General features: G+C 39.7%; 5 protein-coding genes across 5 annotated transcripts; 2 read left to right on the top strand and 3 right to left on the bottom strand.

Moving 5' to 3' along the window:
- Positions 1–94: 94 nt before the first annotated feature.
- On the top strand, positions 95–13,312 carry BEWA_051460 (conserved hypothetical protein; the record flags this gene model as incomplete). The annotated part of the gene is made up of 1 exon (XM_004832489.1): positions 95–13,312. The coding sequence occupies one exon, from the start codon at positions 95–97 to the stop codon at positions 13,310–13,312; it is 13,218 nt and encodes a 4,405-aa protein (XP_004832546.1).
- A 540-nt stretch (positions 13,313–13,852) lies between these two features.
- Positions 13,853–14,287, bottom strand: BEWA_051450 (hypothetical protein; the record flags this gene model as incomplete). Its single annotated transcript, XM_004832488.1, has 1 exon — positions 13,853–14,287. The coding sequence occupies one exon, from the start codon at positions 14,285–14,287 to the stop codon at positions 13,853–13,855; it is 435 nt and encodes a 144-aa protein (XP_004832545.1).
- Positions 14,288–14,547: 260 nt separating this feature from the next.
- Positions 14,548–15,488, bottom strand: BEWA_051440 (40S ribosomal protein S8, putative). The gene is made up of 3 exons (XM_004832487.1): positions 15,089–15,488; positions 14,808–14,960; positions 14,548–14,771 (listed from the first exon to the last, which is right to left on the bottom strand). Exons 1-3 carry the CDS (start codon positions 15,297–15,299, stop codon positions 14,563–14,565), a joined length of 573 nt encoding a protein of 190 aa, XP_004832544.1. The 5' UTR covers positions 15,300–15,488; the 3' UTR covers positions 14,548–14,562.
- Positions 15,489–16,247: 759 nt separating this feature from the next.
- BEWA_051430 (conserved hypothetical protein) lies at positions 16,248–17,388 on the top strand. Its single transcript, XM_004832486.1, has 6 exons — positions 16,248–16,544; positions 16,579–16,621; positions 16,656–16,875; positions 16,911–17,032; positions 17,068–17,200; positions 17,237–17,388. Exons 1-6 carry the CDS (start codon positions 16,318–16,320, stop codon positions 17,320–17,322), a joined length of 831 nt encoding a protein of 276 aa, XP_004832543.1. The 5' UTR covers positions 16,248–16,317; the 3' UTR covers positions 17,323–17,388.
- BEWA_051420 (conserved hypothetical protein) lies at positions 17,333–17,964 on the bottom strand (the record flags this gene model as incomplete). Its single annotated transcript, XM_004832485.1, has 3 exons — positions 17,333–17,479; positions 17,515–17,699; positions 17,739–17,964. The coding sequence occupies 3 exons, from the start codon at positions 17,962–17,964 to the stop codon at positions 17,333–17,335; spliced, it is 558 nt and encodes a 185-aa protein (XP_004832542.1).
- Between the last annotated feature and the right edge of the window lie 52 nt (positions 17,965–18,016).

Here is an 18,016-nt window from a genome sequence, read left to right as displayed (position 1 = left end):
TTCAAACATCCTTTACTCGATAAATGTGTAAAGTTACTACAGATTTTCTGATATATAATGTGCTTATAAATCAGGAATTTGAAATATAGTGGAAATGTCCTGGATTTGGAAAGACCAAAGTTTTATGGAACAATGTTGTAATGATTTCTTTTCGTTCAACTTGGGTTCCATAATTCCAGTATCCCTTTTGTCTCCCTCAAGCAATTTAAACAATGCAGCTAATTTTATTATCCGTATCTTAAATAAGACTCTGGAAAAAAGTGGTTCTTTGATCTCACCGGATGCTTACAAAAGTCTGTTGAAGGCTAAAGAGGTTATTAGTACTACAGATTCGATTCTTTGGCAACACCTACAAGATGCGTTGTCTTCTGCTGCCAGCGGGAACTATTCTCTGATATATGGCTTCATATTTAGCATGATAAATCGCATAAGAGATCTACAAGATGATGAATGGATATTCATTCCAGGCGGAGTAATATTAAGCGAGGACACACCTATAGAGTGGCTTTCCTATGCTATATACAAGTCTCCAGCATCCTCCAATTATTCCTTTGCGGTAATAAACACTGGAGGATTAGGTCTCAAATATCATAGCTTCAGAATGGATAAATACGTAAAATTAGGAACTTTACAGAGGGATGCCACTCTAGTTCTAAAAGGTGTTAAATCGGAACGTTTGTTGCACAGTTCATTTTGGTTCATCTTATATCGCTTAATGTATGCTCCAAGCATCCATAATTATGAAATTCTGTATTCTGTTCTTCTTCCCTTTCTCAACTCAAAGTCTGTATTACTAAATTGGCATATAGATGTCGAACAACCTACTAAATCTACCCAACCCATAATGGAAACTGATGATTCTACTAAAAAGTTATTGATTGAAGCGTTCACTCAGCTTCATGAAACTCACGAGTCTAAACAAGTGAGGCCAGATAGTACTAGGACGCTAGCAATAGAGCTAAGTAACAACCTAGGTGGAATATGGATGGATTCCCCACTAAATGTCTATAAGCCTGGAACAATCCTGCAAGCTCTCTTGGTTTTTATCGAACTAATTATGAGGCAAGATGGCAACTCAGAATCGGACGTGCGCACTGTTTCTATCATTTTTCAACTGAGTTTATGTCTTCTTATTGGACAACAACTCGATGGGTTATCTCCTAAAGATGGAATGGTGCATATCAATCACAGAAGTGCTTCTCTATTCATAGAACTTGCTTGCAAGAGGTTAAGTATAATGGCTGCAGAGGAATTGCTACAAGAAACCCAAAAGGAAACTTTGATAGATTTTGATACTGAAGATTCGCTCTCTATCACTGCAGCCTCTGAAATGTCACAAATTGTAGGTTCAATAAATAGTGCATTTCCAAGTGTTGCAAAAGTTGCTGGATCTCTAGGTCAGGAACGAGATCGTCTAACATATGATCCAAGTGCTCCATTACAACGCCGTGCAGATCTTTACAACCTGGTTTCTCTTGTTGTTGGAAAAATTTATTGCAAATTACAAGGTGTAATGCCTCCACATTCCTTGGGAATGGGAAAAGGGTCGTGTACAATGGATAAGAGATTGTGTTCTCCGGATGTACCATATAAGCTAAATTTGGAATTTGACAACTTTGGAAAGTTCAGATTAGACGGTCCAAATGTAAATGAGCTTGCAAAAGGATCCGTAAAATCACAGCTGTTGCTGCCAGTTGAACTTACTAGCATTGATATTCCGATAACATCATTTAGTGATGTGTGTAAGGTTCTAAGAAAATGTGTTGAAGTATGCGCCGTGCTATCTAACCAGAGGGATGCAATGTTATATACATATGCTTGGCGTTTTCAGTTGATTAAACATGTGCTTCTAGAACTTATACCATTACCACTTCCCATTCCGAAGGAAATTGTTCCAGATGAAACCGTCATGCCTGTTGATTCTGTAGATGATGGTGCTCAAGAACCTGCTCAGGATGCTAGTGAAATACCTTGCACTCATCCAGAACCTATGGTATGCTTCTGGGCGAATGGAGAAATTGAAAGAGAAACGCAGATTGATCTACTGAGATTGCTGCAAATGCTAGCAAAAAATGTAGCTGCAATTTCATGTTCCTTGTTAAGAACTAGAGGTTTGGAGGGTGAAAAGGCAGTTATGCTTGCTGTAATTGCGGCCATCACTGATGCAGTGTTGAGAAAGATAGCAGTGGACACACCTAGCCCAGTATCTATGCTATATTCTGGTAAGGCAGAAGGTCCTGTTACTGCATTTGGATTTAGCTTGGGTAACTTTTCAACTGAAAGCTCGTATTACAGTTTGACGAATCCTTTGGCTGTTATCGCTAGGAATCAAGTTTTAGATTATTTCAAGTCGATACAAAACATAGTAGATGCAAATCATACGGTATTTTCCTGGGAACATGGGATGGAAATCGGTCCCGGTGATGAACTTCTGGTTCACCTTATATCTCTGCAGCTTGGATTTAATAGGAATATTGAGGACATTAGAAAATATTACGTCGGAGAAAATTCTGAATTTTGCGCAATATTTCCAGAGTTTGGCTATATAAGAGATGTGGTATTGATTGCCAAAGCTATTGGGTGGTCTGGCTCTATAGGATCTCCTTCCAGGTATTCACTAGAGGATGCTACTCTCAAGTGGTCTCTATCTTCTATAACTGGTTACAAGCATTCAGTCTCTGTTAAAGCCTTTGGAAAACAACTTAAGGTTGCCGGGATTGGGAAAGTTAAGAACTTTGATGATACTAATGTTACATATTACAAAAGAATGTTTAGATGGTTTGGAGGATCACAGCCGAAATCTCCAAACAGCGCTGCAGATCCTCACAATCTGGCTGCTGATTGTGAGATTGAGAATGAAACGGATGTACTTCATCTATCTCAGTTTCCTGATTATGGTGGGAAAATTGGCAGAAGAGACTCTGAGCTTCTCTTGCAATATCTCACTGCTTCCTATGTCAGAATTCCTCTTGTGACACAATTCTTTTCAGACGAAGCTAATTTGCACGCGGTTTCTTCTCCAGAATTACAAAAGGTGATTATAGCATCGATTTTTGAACCTGGGACTTGGCAGAGTGCAACTTTGGGAGGAATAAAACCTCAAACAGCCCCTGTTCAGTCTCGTGAGTGTCTCTCAACTCCCCTTGGACTCTTGTTCAATGAAATTTACCACTCTGGAAGTTGTGTATTATCATCTATAGAACAGATGCTTGACTTGGCTCTAGAACGTGATCATAACATTTATACTGGGGATTCCTCGAAGGTATTATTATTCTCTGTCCGCCTTGCTGTTCATGTTTGCGATTACGTACTCCAAGCTATTAAACATTACCGATATGTACATTCTGAGCATATTTTTGAGCCAATAGAAGATCCTATATGCAAGAAATGTCAATCTACCATAGCAATAGATGGGAAAAGGGTTTCAAAAACAGGATGGAAAAGTGCAGTTAATGGATTGTTGTTGCAAAGTGAAGAAATGTGTAAGGATCTGGAAGGGTTTGAACGCAAGATGCGTGTTTTGCTTCTAGAAGCTGCAAAGTTGTTGAGCAAACGTGCTATAAAGGCTGAAAAGGACAATGAACATAATGCAGCTGCCACATCCATGGCACATGTAGCACTCGTTTACAGATATATTATGGATTCAGTTAAGGATGATAATTCACAGGAATATTCCAAAACCTGCTTGTACCTAGCATCTGCTATATTCTTTGTCTTTGTACACCACCAATTTTCTGTGGAACAACCACTCGAAGTTGCCAGTGCCGATGGTCAGCTAGAGGACGAATTAGATATGGATGAACCATTGTGCATGCCAGAGATGGAGCTCTTTGGTATAATGCAGAGTGTTAGATCGAACTTGTTGAAGCATTTTAGATTGCAAGGAAGAAAGGAGTGTAGTGGTATGCTTGAAATACTGGTTAAACGAGTTAGCCAGTTGGCGAATGCAGACAAGTTAGATACCATTGAGGATGATGTAAACGATTTCTGGGAGGAGTTGCAAACACCTATAGCCTCGGGAAGATTTACTAGGAGTTCAATGGCTCAGAGGCAATTGATGGCAAATCCAGTAATGCAACAGCAGGTTGATGAGTCCGATCTAGAGGATGTTCTCTTGGAAAGTTTCTATGTTGATGATGAACTAGAGGGTCAAGAACAGGCTAATTGGGGATTTGATGCCCAAGTAAACACAGGAATAGCACCGGGATCTGATGATGAGGCTAAACCTCAGTCTAAGGCAGAACACAAGGGATTGATTAAGCAGACTAAGAGTATGGTTGTGGGACAAACCAAAAAGACATTTGATAAATCTAAAGCCCTGGGTAAAAGGGTATACAGAAAAATGAAGAGGAAGAAGCAAGCAGAACATGGAGTATCACCTATTGAAGCTTATGAAGGGTGGTTAAAACTCAAGGTGATGCAACACTGCGATATTGAAATCAACTTTCAGACAGCAGAATTTTCACTAAAAAAGAATAGGTTACAACTCCTTGGGCATTGGGTCAACCAATTCCCTCATTTTGTCGATATTATGGGTAAAATTACAAACAAGGCAACAATACAAAGTGCGACCGTACAGCTACATAAAAATAGGCATTGGCTGCGCTTGACTGGGCGTAATTATGATTTAGTTCGCTGGGAGAAGGATGACAGAGAATACATGTTACCGCAAAAATCCACATATAGAAATGGAGATGCACCAAAGGGTCTGGAGTGGCTTGCCACAGTTTTGGATCCGTGGGTATCGCAGTACATGCCAAAATGGACTTTATATCTCTATAAGGACAAACTTCAGGATCTTGAGGTTACACGGACAAATGATCCATTTGAAAACGTAGAAAATGAGGTCCATATTCCCTATGCACGTCTATTTGCACAGTGTCAACAGTCTTCTTGTGGCGTATCTGTGGATGTACCAGTAGCCAATTTTGATGCTTGTGAGCATTCCAGTATGCAAGACTTCACAAATACGTATGTTCCACATGAACAAGATGGATTGGTGAAATTTGCAAAGAATGCTACGGAAACTATATCCAATATACACAATGTAATAACTGACGCTGCTGCAACGATATCAAAAATTAGTTCCAAAAGTAAAAGTGCGGTAAAGAGCACGCTTGAAGCTGCAAATATAACTGATAAGTCGAGTGAAACTCCGGGATCCAAAAGGATAATTACAAAGGAGATTTTTGTTACAAAGAATCCACCCTGTATTTATGTATTTGATGTTATAGAAATAGGCCGTACGTGGCATAGGTCACTTTGTTATTGTTCTGACGTAAGCTTGAGTTTTTCAAATTCCCTTTCCAGACATGTCACAATGCAGAGTATACAAGACAAGAAACCCTCACTCGTGGCTGGTACGCCAATTCAGCCAACAGCACCGCACCAAACTACATTGTTAATTATAAGATCCATAAAATCGCAACAATATGGATCAGATGGTAACATTCAAAAGGAACAATTTGTGCAACCTGAATGTCTTCGTGGTTTAATTCCAGAGGTATTGTTAGAGGAGTACAGCTTCTGGCAGAATATAAAGACATCTGATATTGTGGGTTATCCGAAAACTGGAACATCAGAAAAGTATGCAAAAACCCATTTGTGGATCGAGCTTCTACCACAAGGTCCGCCTGATAATACACTATTCCAACATTCTGAAGCGAAAGCTAGTATTAGGAGAGTTCACCAAGAAGATGACAAGATCCAACAGCTTGTAAACCTTCAGGATCCTAAGGATGAACTTCTTAAATCTTTTACAGAAACACTTTTGCGTCTTGATGATCTCTCACATATTCTTCCATGGTCACTTGAGAGCAAAGAAAACATAGATTTGATTGAATTTGCAAAGCTTGGTCTTACATTTAAATCTAGTTATACATCAAGCAATGCACTAAGATACATGTGTGAGGAGCACAATGGGCTTTATCTTAACTATGGCAATATTTGGCATAGTCCTCTCACAGCAGCATTAATCAGAGGTTTGGAAAATAGTTTGTTGTTGACAGATGATGATGGTGAACTATACATTCTTGTTTCTACCGTAAGGAAGCCGATGTGTGTATTTCCAAAAGCGCCAAGTTCTTGTGTAGTGACACAAAACATCCTGAATATGTTGCAAGGTGTTGCATGGCCGGAGTTGTTGTATGATGGAAGCAACAGTGAATGGTTACAGGCAATAGATAGTGGAAGCAGACATTATCTCTACAAAGTTCATTCATCTCGTAGTTTCTTATTCGTACCTACATCTGCTGCAGGCCTATTCCTGCTGCTGAATCGGTTCTTGGATAGACAGTACGAACAGGTCTGTAAACTAAGTAAAGGTGCTTTGTTTGATGATGATAATCTTGGTACTGAAGAAAAGGTCTTCTGGGATATCCTTGCTAAAATAGACTCTACCAGAGACAGACATCCAGATGCGTATGCATGCAGACTCCACCTACTATTAGCTGCAAATAGGCAAGGACTTCACGTTGCAGATGGTATAAAGATTAAACATAGTAGGTTGGCGAAGATACAAAAGAATCTTAGCAATTTCAAATCCATGTTAAGCAGGGCCAAGACAGTTAGTACGGAAAAAACGTCATTTATTAACTGGATATTGCATCAGGAGCTGCTGGCCTATATAACAAACATTAGATATGTATCTGCTGGTTGTAAGCTGTCAGTAGAAGATGAAAGAGAACTTTTGCAACTCTGTCAACCACGTTTCTCTAGTTTCCCTATACTTCAAAATAGGTTTGCAATATTGTGTGCGGTGAAGTTTGGTGAAAATACAAGGACGTGTACAATGGGTAGCAAGATTGAATTCTCGATTCCGTTAAAACCTTCAGTTAGCAATTACGATGAAGTTATAGATAAAAGTGTTGTAGAAAAGAACTTAATTCTTGATGCTGCTACTAACTTTACTTCCCTTAAATTCAAGAGACCAGAAGAACAGCTAACAGGTGCCAATGCCCTGCAATATATTGATAAGCTCTTGCAGCGTGGAGTTACTCAGGGTGATTTTATCTTGGTTTACGAGCTTCTTACAGGTGTATTCCCAATTGCTACTTTTCCAAACGAGAATTCCCATGGTTGGGGTGCCCTGCTAACCAGGTTTATTTGCAGTAGAGACCCAAATACCAAGAATGTCATGCTTTCTACAATGAAACTGTTAAGTGCAGAACCAAAGTTGGGATCATCTATGCCAAGATGTCCAGATGATGTAATGAAGAAGAAACAGTTCGCTGCCATGTTTTCGCGAGTGCAGCAACCAATACACAAGTTTTTATCTGAAATACAAAAAACTGTAACAAGTCTGCAGGACAGGAAGCGTTTTGAATGGAACGCTTCTGGAAAGTCATCGCAAAGACTGGACTATGCACTTCGCGTTGATCCTTCCATCCAAGTTGGTAAATCGGTTGTTCCTTGGTTATTCCCTAGGTATCAGGTAAATTGTGGAAGGGGATCATGGGAAATTGGACCGTGTAAAGTAGGTGACGTTGAGATTTCTAGGGAATTCATAGAAGAAATGGGTAGTCAGCTATGCAAAAGTGTACATCCTACGGAGAAGATGGAACCAGTCGTTCCTATTTCAACAACCCGCGCATTTCCAATTGACCTAAAGGGTCACTGGATAATGAAATATGACTCAGCTAAAAGATTTATGAATAGATTAGAAACGGAATTTGATCATTACTTGAAAGAAGAAGCACAAAGATCTACAAGTTCTCTTGGTTTCACAGAACAAGAAATTGATTCATTTGTAAATAACGGTGACACGGAAATCCTAGCTGAAGGCTTCAGGAGACTTCAAAGCCTAAGAGAGCGTCTGATGGACCTCTTCAGATCCGACGGTCAATTTGTAGAATCTGGTATACGATCAGCACTTCAGGAGGCAAATTCTATATCTGCAACGGGAAGAAATACTACAAATGATGGATTTGCAGCCTGGGGATTCATATTTGGAAAACTTGGGGGACTTGAATTTCTAATCGGTTTGGACCGCTTGGTTGACTGTCTTGTATCTACAGAAGGAGAAAAAAGCTTGCAACTTCTAAATCCATTCGTGGATAGACCACATGAAATATTGAGTCTGGTGGCAGCTGTAATGCTGGCAGTTAATAGACGTATTATGGTCGCTCGTTGTATATCGCAATTGTTGATTGTTTTACAAGCATTGAAGAGACTATCTAAGGGTACCCTGGATCAAGAATCCCTAGTAGCAATAAAGGCAGAAATCGCAACATCTACAAGGAGTTTGTCAGAAAAACTCTATGTTGCTAGACACTATATGAAATTAAATGGCTCTACGGCTCTATTTGATCCAAGGCTACTTTTGTTTGAATTTTCAAGCAACATTATATTGTACAAGAGACAGGTTGAACTTGTTGAAAATTTTGTGGATTCAGCCAATAGTGGGACAAGTCGTTGTCATCAAATGATTATGGGAGAAGGTAAAACAACGGTAGTTGGTCCACTTTTATCTCTTTTGCTGGCAGATGGAAATCGTCTGTTTGTACAAGTATGTCCTTATTCACTTTTGGAGTTTACCAGGGCCACCCTTCGTGAAACATTTTCTGCAGTAATACACAAGAGCGTTTATACCTTTAAATTTAGTAGATTTGATAAGGCCACACCTGAACTGTATTTGAAACTTCTACAAGCAAAGCAAATGGGTTCGATTGTAATTGCAACTCCCACGAGCATAAAATCTCTATTCCTCAAGGTTATTTGTTCATTCCATAAATTAGAATCTGGGGAACTTAAAAACGACGCTTTGTCCCGTGTCAATCAATTGCAACAAAAATTGGTAAAGGTTTGGAATATGACTGCATCTGGAGCTACTAAATTGATCAAACAAGGTACTAGCAAGCAGCCTGAAACTGCTTCTAAAGAAACAGTTCACAGCACAGATACAGATCAGAGGAATATTCAATTAGAATTAGATATTTGCCTGAGAATTCTAGAACTATTCTCCAATGCTATACTACTCATGGACGAAATTGATCTGTTGTTACATCCTCTAAAGAGTGAACTTCATTGGCCTATAGGTGAAAAGAAGCCTTTGACGCACCTTCCTGGTACAGAATTTAACATTCGTTGGTTGTTACCATGGCATATATTACGCGTTATGCTATCCAACACCAGTGAGCAGATAGATAAAGGAGAAGAAACTCTCTTGGAGAAAATTAGAAAGTGTATTGATGATGGTGTAAAGAGTTGCTATATGTCAGATTTCCCTCATCTTGTACTATTGAGTATTCCATGGTATGAAGGGGAACTCAAGCCTCTGTTAGCAGAATGGATATATCTTTTCCTTCGCAAGAATAACTTAATCACTGAAACATTCCAACAATGTATGGACTTTTTCCTTGATGGCAAATCTAGCCCGGTATTGCAAAATGTGCGGGTACTTAACTTCGCAAGAGATTGGTTGTCATCCATATTTCCGCATTGTACATCTCGTGTGAATCAGGTGAATTATGGTGTTTTGAGTCTAAAACAAATTGAAGAATCCATGGCTACTAATCCAAATGCTCCTCAAACTCGCAAAATGCTGGCAGTTCCTTTCATTGGTAAAGGTGCTCCAGTTAGAGATTCTGAATTTTCTCATCCAGATGTTCTCATTGGATTTACAATACTTGCGTATAAATACCAAGGGCTTAGGGTATCTGATTTCGTCCTGGCAATGCGTCATCTAGCCCAGAGGTTCTATGAAGAACCTGGACGCGCTGAAGATAGACAGAGCTACAAGTTATTCAACCGCTGGGTACTTTCAGCAGGTGCCAAACTAAGAGTTTCCAAAAGGACGACAAGACACTATCATTATTTGTACGATCCAAATGATTCTGTTCGTACACACACAGAAAATGTTGATAGGGAATCAGATGTTTGGACTCTGGATGCTATAAATGTTTATGATGACGACCAGATGGCAATTTTGTATGACATTCTTAAGAATGAAGGTCTCGCAATAGAATATTACCTGTGCAATGTACTCTTCCCTGCAGCTATGGAACATACAGAAATGCAACTTACAGCCACTGCCCAGGAACTTGGAAGTTCCATTCTCTTCCCAATAAGACTTGGGTTCTCGGGTACACCATCCGACTTGCTTCCGGTTGAAATGGGTGGGTGTCATTATTCACCCGGAACTGACGGTAAAATTTTGACAATACTTACGGATGATAGAATCATGAAGGGACCAATGATACTTCCAAAAGGATGGAATAGCGAAACTGTTTTGGACGCGGTTGCAAAGAGTCCACTTAAGCCATTGGCACTCATTGATACGGGAGCATTAATAACTAACTTTAGTAACCTTCAAGTGGCCAAGGAACTGCTTTCTAGAGGGTTGGAACATGTTGATGGTGTCGTATATCTAGATGATCAAGACAGACAAATGATTCTACTTAGGGATCGTTGGAGAAGTACATTGTTGACACACTGTGGTTTGCCTCCAGAACGTAGATTTTCCTTCTACGATCAAATTCACTCTACTGGTCAAGATATAAAGCAAGCGGCACATGCTATGGCATTTATAACCATTGGTATTGATATGACATTCAGAGATTATTCTCAGGGAGCATGGCGTATGAGAGGAATAGGAAAGGGTCAGACACTTCACATGATTGTTCCTAGAGAAGTTATGGCATTAGTATCAGCGGATGTACCAGAAGGTCTTGATGAACATGATGCGCAATTTGGGCTATCTTCAAGTGTAGCGTGCAAATTGTGTGCTAGATGGCTTATAGCACGTGGTATACAAAGTGAAATCAAATTGTCCAGAATTTTACTTGAGCAGTGTCTGCAAAATGTCGTTAGAAAGGAAGGATTCCAAACTTTGATTGAAGAGCATTTGAATATTTCAGGTGGGAGTGTGCAACTTAGACGTTATGTTCAGTTGTTTAGGGAGTATAAGGATTTCTCTATACCTAATACTTTTGCTCCTAAACCAACAGTTACTGACCGCATACGTACATTTGTAAAGGCTTTCAATATAACAGATGATAAGTTGAGCGTGCTCCTTGAGGCATCTCATGCATCAATATCTCTTAAAGATATCCACGGGAATGAGCCTAGAGTCATGCGACAAAAGGCTATGCCAGCAGTGCAACCTGTACAGGCTGGAGAGTTTGGAATGACACCAGAATTCATGAACTCTCCAGTTTTAGGAGGAAACTCTAAAAAGTATGCGGAACTCATTGATATATTCCAAACCACCGATTCTGATATAGAAAGTGACGATGGTACTACATGTCCAGATGTAAATGGAAATCCAATATCCATGGACTATCTAGAGATGGAAGAAAATTTGGAAGATAATGCCTTCGACTTAGAGGCTGAGCATGAGCAAGAAATTGAAGTTTTGCAAGAGGAGGAAGAAGCTACCCAAATGAGAGAACAAACAAAGGAGGAAGAGCATGCAACAGAGGAAGAGGCTCCAGTACCTCATTCATACAGCAGGAGTGAAGAGGACATTGTTTATTGGAGTTTGAATCAAATGGCAGTTGATCCATCCCAAATTGGCTTCCTACCATGTAAGGACTTTTATCTGTATCGTAAAGATGCCACAAAAACGATGATGCCATTTCCCGAATATATACTTATCAGTCCCAACTTTTATAAGATTAAGTGGTCCACTCATTCTTATCGTAGGCTGAAAAATGTCATTGTTGTTTTGGATATTTTGCCTTCACAAGATACATCTCCCTCTACTCCACCCAATGAACAAGTACAGAGGAATACTTGTGAAATTCCATACAATATTGTGCAACAAGTTGGTTTAGGATTCGAGGTATTAGACAATAGACCTGGTCTGGAAGCTACAAAGGGTGGTTCGCAGGTCTCATTAGATACTGCGTTGAGAATAGTCAAGGCAATTGATCCAGAAATGTCTGATGATGGTAACCTCATATCCAAATGCATTGCTTCTAAACTTGCTGAGTATAAGGAAGTGAAAAGGAGCAGTTTAATTGGACACTCTGATCTCATTTCGTGTATGATGAACCTTTACAGTGTAAATAATGCAAGGAAGTTTATCATTCTAACCCTTGCTGAAGCTGAAGCTGTAAGAGCATGGCTACACAAACATGATAATATTCATGCAAGAATAAGTTTAAGGCATCTCGCTGCAAGATTCCAGCCATTTGATTACTCTGCCGATTTTGCTCCAACCAAGGAAATGAAGATGACCGCACTTGTTGGCTTGCAGCCAAGAGTTGTAAACGCCTGCTTGAAGTTCTTTAATTCTGAGGTGCAATTTACACGTGGCCAGATAAGTCTGCTGGAGAGATGCTTTAAGCATGTTAGTGGTGCTGATCGTCTTACCTATTTCCAACAGCTTCGTGAAATGAGACTGGTTATCCAAAATATAAAGGTTGCTCTTGCATCTGCTCCTAACATTTCTAGGATATTTAGAAGCCAGCTTGTTGATGATCTCACAATCAGACTCTTAAATCTAAAACTTCAGTGTATTATTGCTGAAAAGGGTGGACCGCATGGATTGCTTGCTGCACTAAAAAGTGATAAACTGACCGGGGTACAACTTAATGCCATTATAAATTCCAATATACACAAACCAGTTGCAAAACCAAATGATATCAAAGCTCTATTCCAGAACCTGGACGTTGACTGTGATGGTATGATATCTCTGCAAGATCTCGAATACTCTTTTGATGAAATTGACGATTTAACAATACAGTCATGCATTCAGTGGATACAAATATCACTCATTGAACACAATGATGTAAAACCTGTTGCAAAATGTCCTCAGTTCTCTGTATGGACACCAAAGAAATTAACTCATTACCTAGGAGTACATGTTGCAATTTTGGCTCATCACTTTACTGAAAAGAAAACAAATAAAGGCGGTGTTGCCACAACTATTCTCAAGATTGCTGAAAGGAACAAATCATCCGTTTCCTCAAAGACTCTTGCTATTTTGTTAAAGTCCCCTGTATCCTTTACAAAGATTTGGCAAAATGGCAAGGTTCCAGATTTGGTAATTTGGAAGGTCAACGCACCAGAAGGATATACTGCACTTGGACTTGTAGCATCCAAGGGTGAAGAGCCATCCATTGAATCAATATCTTGTGTACCAATAAAGTGGGTCGACCACATACAACCCCAAGATAACGCAGATGTACAGTATGAACATATCACCGTTAAGGGATTCTCTCCTGAACTGGAAGAAATGGAACTTAACCTCACCATATATAATGGATTCGCATTTATCGATGAACCAATCAAGCTGATGTATCAAAAATTCGCGCTTCAAGCCGACATGCTTGACCCGAACAACATACCAGCACCACTATCTATCTAAAATATTAGTTATCAGTACGTGATTAAAATTTTCATAAAATGTTGAGGTTGAATAAGAGTACATTTGCATGGCTATTGCCATAACAAGTTAAAACAACAAACCATATCAACAGGAGGCAGCATATTTCCAAAGTTATACACGACCAAAATATATCCAAAATACATGGTAACCTGGCTTTAATGTTTGTACGCAGTGGAAATACCAGACACTTCTGTAACAGAGGCGATACAGTGACCCCTGTTATCTGCATCCAAAATTTTGGTTATAGAATAGATAAAGTGGCTCACTAGAAGACTTATGAATCAGTAGTGTACATAGGAACAAGAACAAGCAAGTGATGGAAGTACTCTCAAAACATGTACCTTTATAAGAAAACGAGGAACGTTGTAAACCAAGAGTTAATGTTGAAGACTCCCTAGTCCTGTCTACTGAGAAGAGAGTAGTCTAGAGGGGAGAGTCTCTACCACCTACCAAGGGTAGGGAGAACATACTGCATTATATCCATGGGGAGGGTATCCATTAGTCATTATTGAGAAGCTATTAAGATGAAGTAGAAGGATCATGACGATTCAACAAGGGCCATAACACGGCAAGGATCTTGTGGCCCCCAAAACCGAGAGTCCCTGTTACTACAGTACCTCCAAGTGTTTGTCCAAGGTAACTCAACAAAGAACCTCCAGATCCTCCATAGGCTTCCTCGAGCAGTTCCTTGATCTTATTAGAACTTGAACTACCATCTCCAGGTTTATCACTTGCAGGCACTCCTCCCTTCTTAATTTCTTTAACGCCACATCCGCCTTTTGGAGTATGAGTAAACTTCCTGTAAGTTCCCTCTGGGTCAGGATACCAATCATCCGTTAGAAGAACTCTTCCATCATCACTATTGTAGAAGTACCCATTCTCATCTTGTTTGACTTGACCTCCAGCACTTCCAGGATAATAACTAATGTCTATAGTGACACCCTCATTAGTCATCCTCCATTTGCACTCAGTATACTACACTAGTTTCCCTAGTCTCCTTTATACTATCTTCCAATTATCCATAGCCTCATTCATAGTAGTAACCCGTTAATGTCTCAACTGATGTGAGCAGAATGGTCAGTATGGATGAATGATGATAACTATGCAAATAAACAGTACACAATAGGCGTGACAAAAGACTATAGGTCTAAACAAACAGAGGGCACAGATACAAATTTGTATTGACCCAAAAGACAGTAAACTAAAGAATAAATAAGCAGTTAAAAACTTTATGCGCGCTTCTTCTTATCCATACGTCTACGATAGAAAGCCAACTCTTCTCCCTCAAGAATATAACCGTCGCAACGGCCAGATTGACCGGGCCTGGAGCTAACGCAAGCTAGGAGACGACCGGAAGAGAATTGTTCCAATAGAGACCTGTGAACAGGTCCAGCAGACTTCTTTCCCGATTCCTCTGGAGTTTCATCAGATGGCTTGGCTGTAAAGGTCATGAAACGGATAAAGTACAACGTACCCAAGTCGAAGCCATAGTGATTCTTAAACCAAAGCTTGAATGGAGTGGCATCAATGGCAATGATGGCGTTTTTAACAATTGTCTTGGTACGGACAAGTTCGTTGCTGCTGGCATTGTATACAACATCTATAATCCTGGTCTTGCGAGCCACGTCTGTAAAATTTGTTATAAATAAATGTATAAAAATAAGGCGTCAGTCGGTAATTCCAGCTATGAGCATCTACATGTTAAACACGTCAGAATTGAGTTTTGCATCATGCCTATTTTCAAGTAACACTTACTCTGTGTAGCCCATGAAAAGTTTCCAGAATCCAGACGCAGAGCTCTGAATTTTAGGTTTCCGCCTCTGCAGCGCACTTTGCGTACCAAACGAGAGCCTAATTTGGTGTTGGCCGCGGGTCTACCCATCTCATACTTTCTTTTTTTCTTATGAATTGGGAAACGACCACCGGTCTTACGGCGCTTATGACGACTATCACGAGATATACCCATATTGAAGTTTTATTAAAAAATAGACTAGTTAAAAAGGAGCGTTTTTACTGTATTAGTGGACCGATGGATTCATCCACTATAAACCTTGAAATCCCCACTTAAAAAAGAAACTTTGTTACTGTTTGGATTAAAACATCCACACAAATCCTTTTAAACTACAACTCTACGTAAATTATATAGTAGCGGCCCATCGTTGGCCATAATACACCGGCCATCCCCACCTCGGTTCCCCCATCTATAGGAGCCATCGAATACTCGGCTCAGTCTGCACATACGACTGTGCTATGCTCTCTGTTTCTTCTTCGCCCGGTACACACTCGAAAATAGTTGCGTTTTCCCGCGAAATGATCTGTCAACGTCCCTAATCCGTTCGGTCTGTAATTGCCACTTGGCTCACATTTCCAAAGATTCCATCCGGGTTACCATGTACTTTTGCTTTGGATGTGAGTTAACTTGAAAACTCTACAGTTGCAACATTTTTGACCTCCATTTAACATATTGGCCAAAAGAGTTACCAGCACCACCCAGTTGCGTGTCTAGAGCCTATTTTGGCCCCTTACCAACAATTTGCGTACTAGTACTGGAATTTTTAGGTATTGCACGAGTTATAGGATACTTTTGCCCAGTGGAACGCTCTTGTATATATGCCATGGGTTTTGGACTCCATTTTGTGCTAGTATATATTAAATTATAATACATATTGTCTGGGAAAATGATATGGATAACGGCTCTGAAGAGTTGTAGAGACAGTACCGCGTTAGACTTGATATTTTAACATTTCGAGGCGTCGTTGAGTACACTGCCGATACATACTAGAGTTTGCTGGAGTTTTGTTTGGTTCATAGTGAATTCCATCTAGAAAAAGCTCTATTGCATACTTTATCCAAAGTGTGTATGGAATGATGACAATCCCGCCCACTAGTATACCTCCAAGTCAATCTTCCATTTAATGTAGTAGAATACATCTACCTCTATAGAAACAAAGCACTTTCATATTTCAAGAGTTTGACTTTACAGAATGTTGAAGCCCGAAGATGGACCGTCGCAAACTTCAGAGGTTCCGGAAAAGGAGAATACCAAGGAAGATTCCCCTTTAAAAACAGATGAAGAAGCAAAGGATAATCCTTGCCAATCTGAAACAGAGATTGAGTCAGCTAAAGACGGTAATTCCGAAAATGATGATCAAGCCAAGGATGAACAAACGCTAAAACGAAAAAGAGATGACTCAGAAGAGGATGATACAAAGTACTTTATAGTTTAATGTAACAATACTTTATAGGCGCCTAAAACCTGAAGATGTTACCAAAAGTGGAGACAAAGAGGTATTCTTGTTTTTACTATTTCATGCGTTTTTAGGGCAAAGTTGAAAATAGTATTCTGAATTTGTACAGTGACACAAAAGACTTTACATGTCCTATTGCAAAATTGGCACAAATGAATCCTGGTGATGGGTTTTTCAAACCCTCTCAGACATTTGGAAGCAACGCCGTGAACACGCCCTTTTTCACTGGAAATCCTGAGGATGCGGACGCAAACACCAATGAACCTGAAGAAAAGGTTGCGGTAACCCTAGAATGTAGGTCTATTTTTAATTTCACAGTGTGCGTACAGCATCTATATCTGAAGATGAAAAACTCTTGTATGAGGGTAAGGAAGGTGTGAAACTCTCTGTGTTCAAAGATAATGAATGGACAATGGCAACTCCTGTAATAATACAACTTATATCGGATAAGGTATAGTTTACTTGAAGAAAAACAACAGCCTACAGAAGTCGGAAAAGAAGAGAATTGTCTGCTTTCAATGCGGTACAGGGAGGCTCCTCCTGAACACTATTCTGCTTCCGACAATGTCTGTTAGCAAACTTAGGACAAGGGCTATAATTTTCAACGGACAGTCTATATGTAGGTCAAACATACATGTTATAAACAATACTACAGCTGATAATACAAAGTTATTGCCACATCGTATCGTGTTTTTCGATGGTAATATTAGGGACAAGTTTCTCGAAATTTACTCAAAATAAATCGCAAGTGTTATTTCAAGCTGGACTGGAGCATTTTTGTAATGTTCTTGTTAAGATTTGTCTGATATTTTACAAATTCACCCGTAGTGTAAGTTCGGGTCACTCTGTTATTGGATGCATGAGGCACAAGTTTCTCGATATATGCACATTCGATATCCTAAGAATTTTCCTATGGATAAATATAGAGGTTACCTTTGCTATTCCGAAGAACTGTTCAAACGTAATGTACGGAAAAAATAGCGGAGGATCCATGGAACCCCTAGGGTTTCCGCGAATGCATTTTGGACCTCCTACCATTAGGACCTGTGATCTTAAGCCGTGTCTTCTATCAACTCCGCGAGCGTAAAACTCATCCATGAAGTCCTCACTTAACGAACCTGCTAATGTGTGTTGAATGGGCGTATTGGTATACGTACCAGCATCAGATGGTCTAGTCATTGCATTTTTATTGTCAGAAGTATCGTTTTGCGAGGATTTTGCCTTAAAATCATCTATAAGCTTGAGGTGTGGATTTTTAGGGGAATTAAAAAATGTCTTTAGCTCACTAAGTGCCCTCTTCAAGGAAACGCGATTTCTATTTTTAGATATGCGATTAAAAATTTCAAAAAAAACGCCTTCATCGATGCGCTTCAAGGCACCCATCGTACACCCGGCTTGCCTATACAAGACAAAAGGGCATATTCATACTATTATA

The sequence above is a fragment of the Theileria equi genome, assembly GCF_000342415.1.
Source record: "Theileria equi strain WA chromosome 4 map unlocalized gcontig_1105316255039, whole genome shotgun sequence".
NCBI lineage: Eukaryota > Apicomplexa > Aconoidasida > Piroplasmida > Theileriidae > Theileria > Theileria equi.
This window is presented reverse-complemented; position numbering and strand designations above follow the sequence as displayed.

Bases quoted from the DNA above. Each gene is read 5' to 3' on its own strand.
- BEWA_051440 (XM_004832487.1), bottom strand. From the start codon at position 15,299: ATGGGTATATCTCGTGATAGTCGTCATAAGCGCCGTAAGACCGGTGGT. The intron at 14,961-15,088 runs GTAAGTGTTACT...CAAATTTTACAG, and splicing joins CTTTTCATGGGCTACACAGA to ACGTGGCTCGCAAGACCAGG. The intron at 14,772-14,807 runs GTACGTTGTACT...TGACCTTTACAG, and splicing joins TCACTATGGCTTCGACTTGG to CCAAGCCATCTGATGAAACT.
- BEWA_051430 (XM_004832486.1), top strand. From the start codon at position 16,318: ATGTTGAAGCCCGAAGATGGACCGTCGCAAACTTCAGAGGTTCCGGAA. The intron at 16,545-16,578 runs GTACTTTATAGT...AATACTTTATAG, and splicing joins TCAGAAGAGGATGATACAAA to GCGCCTAAAACCTGAAGATG. The intron at 17,201-17,236 runs GTAGGTCAAACA...ACAATACTACAG, and splicing joins TTTCAACGGACAGTCTATAT to CTGATAATACAAAGTTATTG.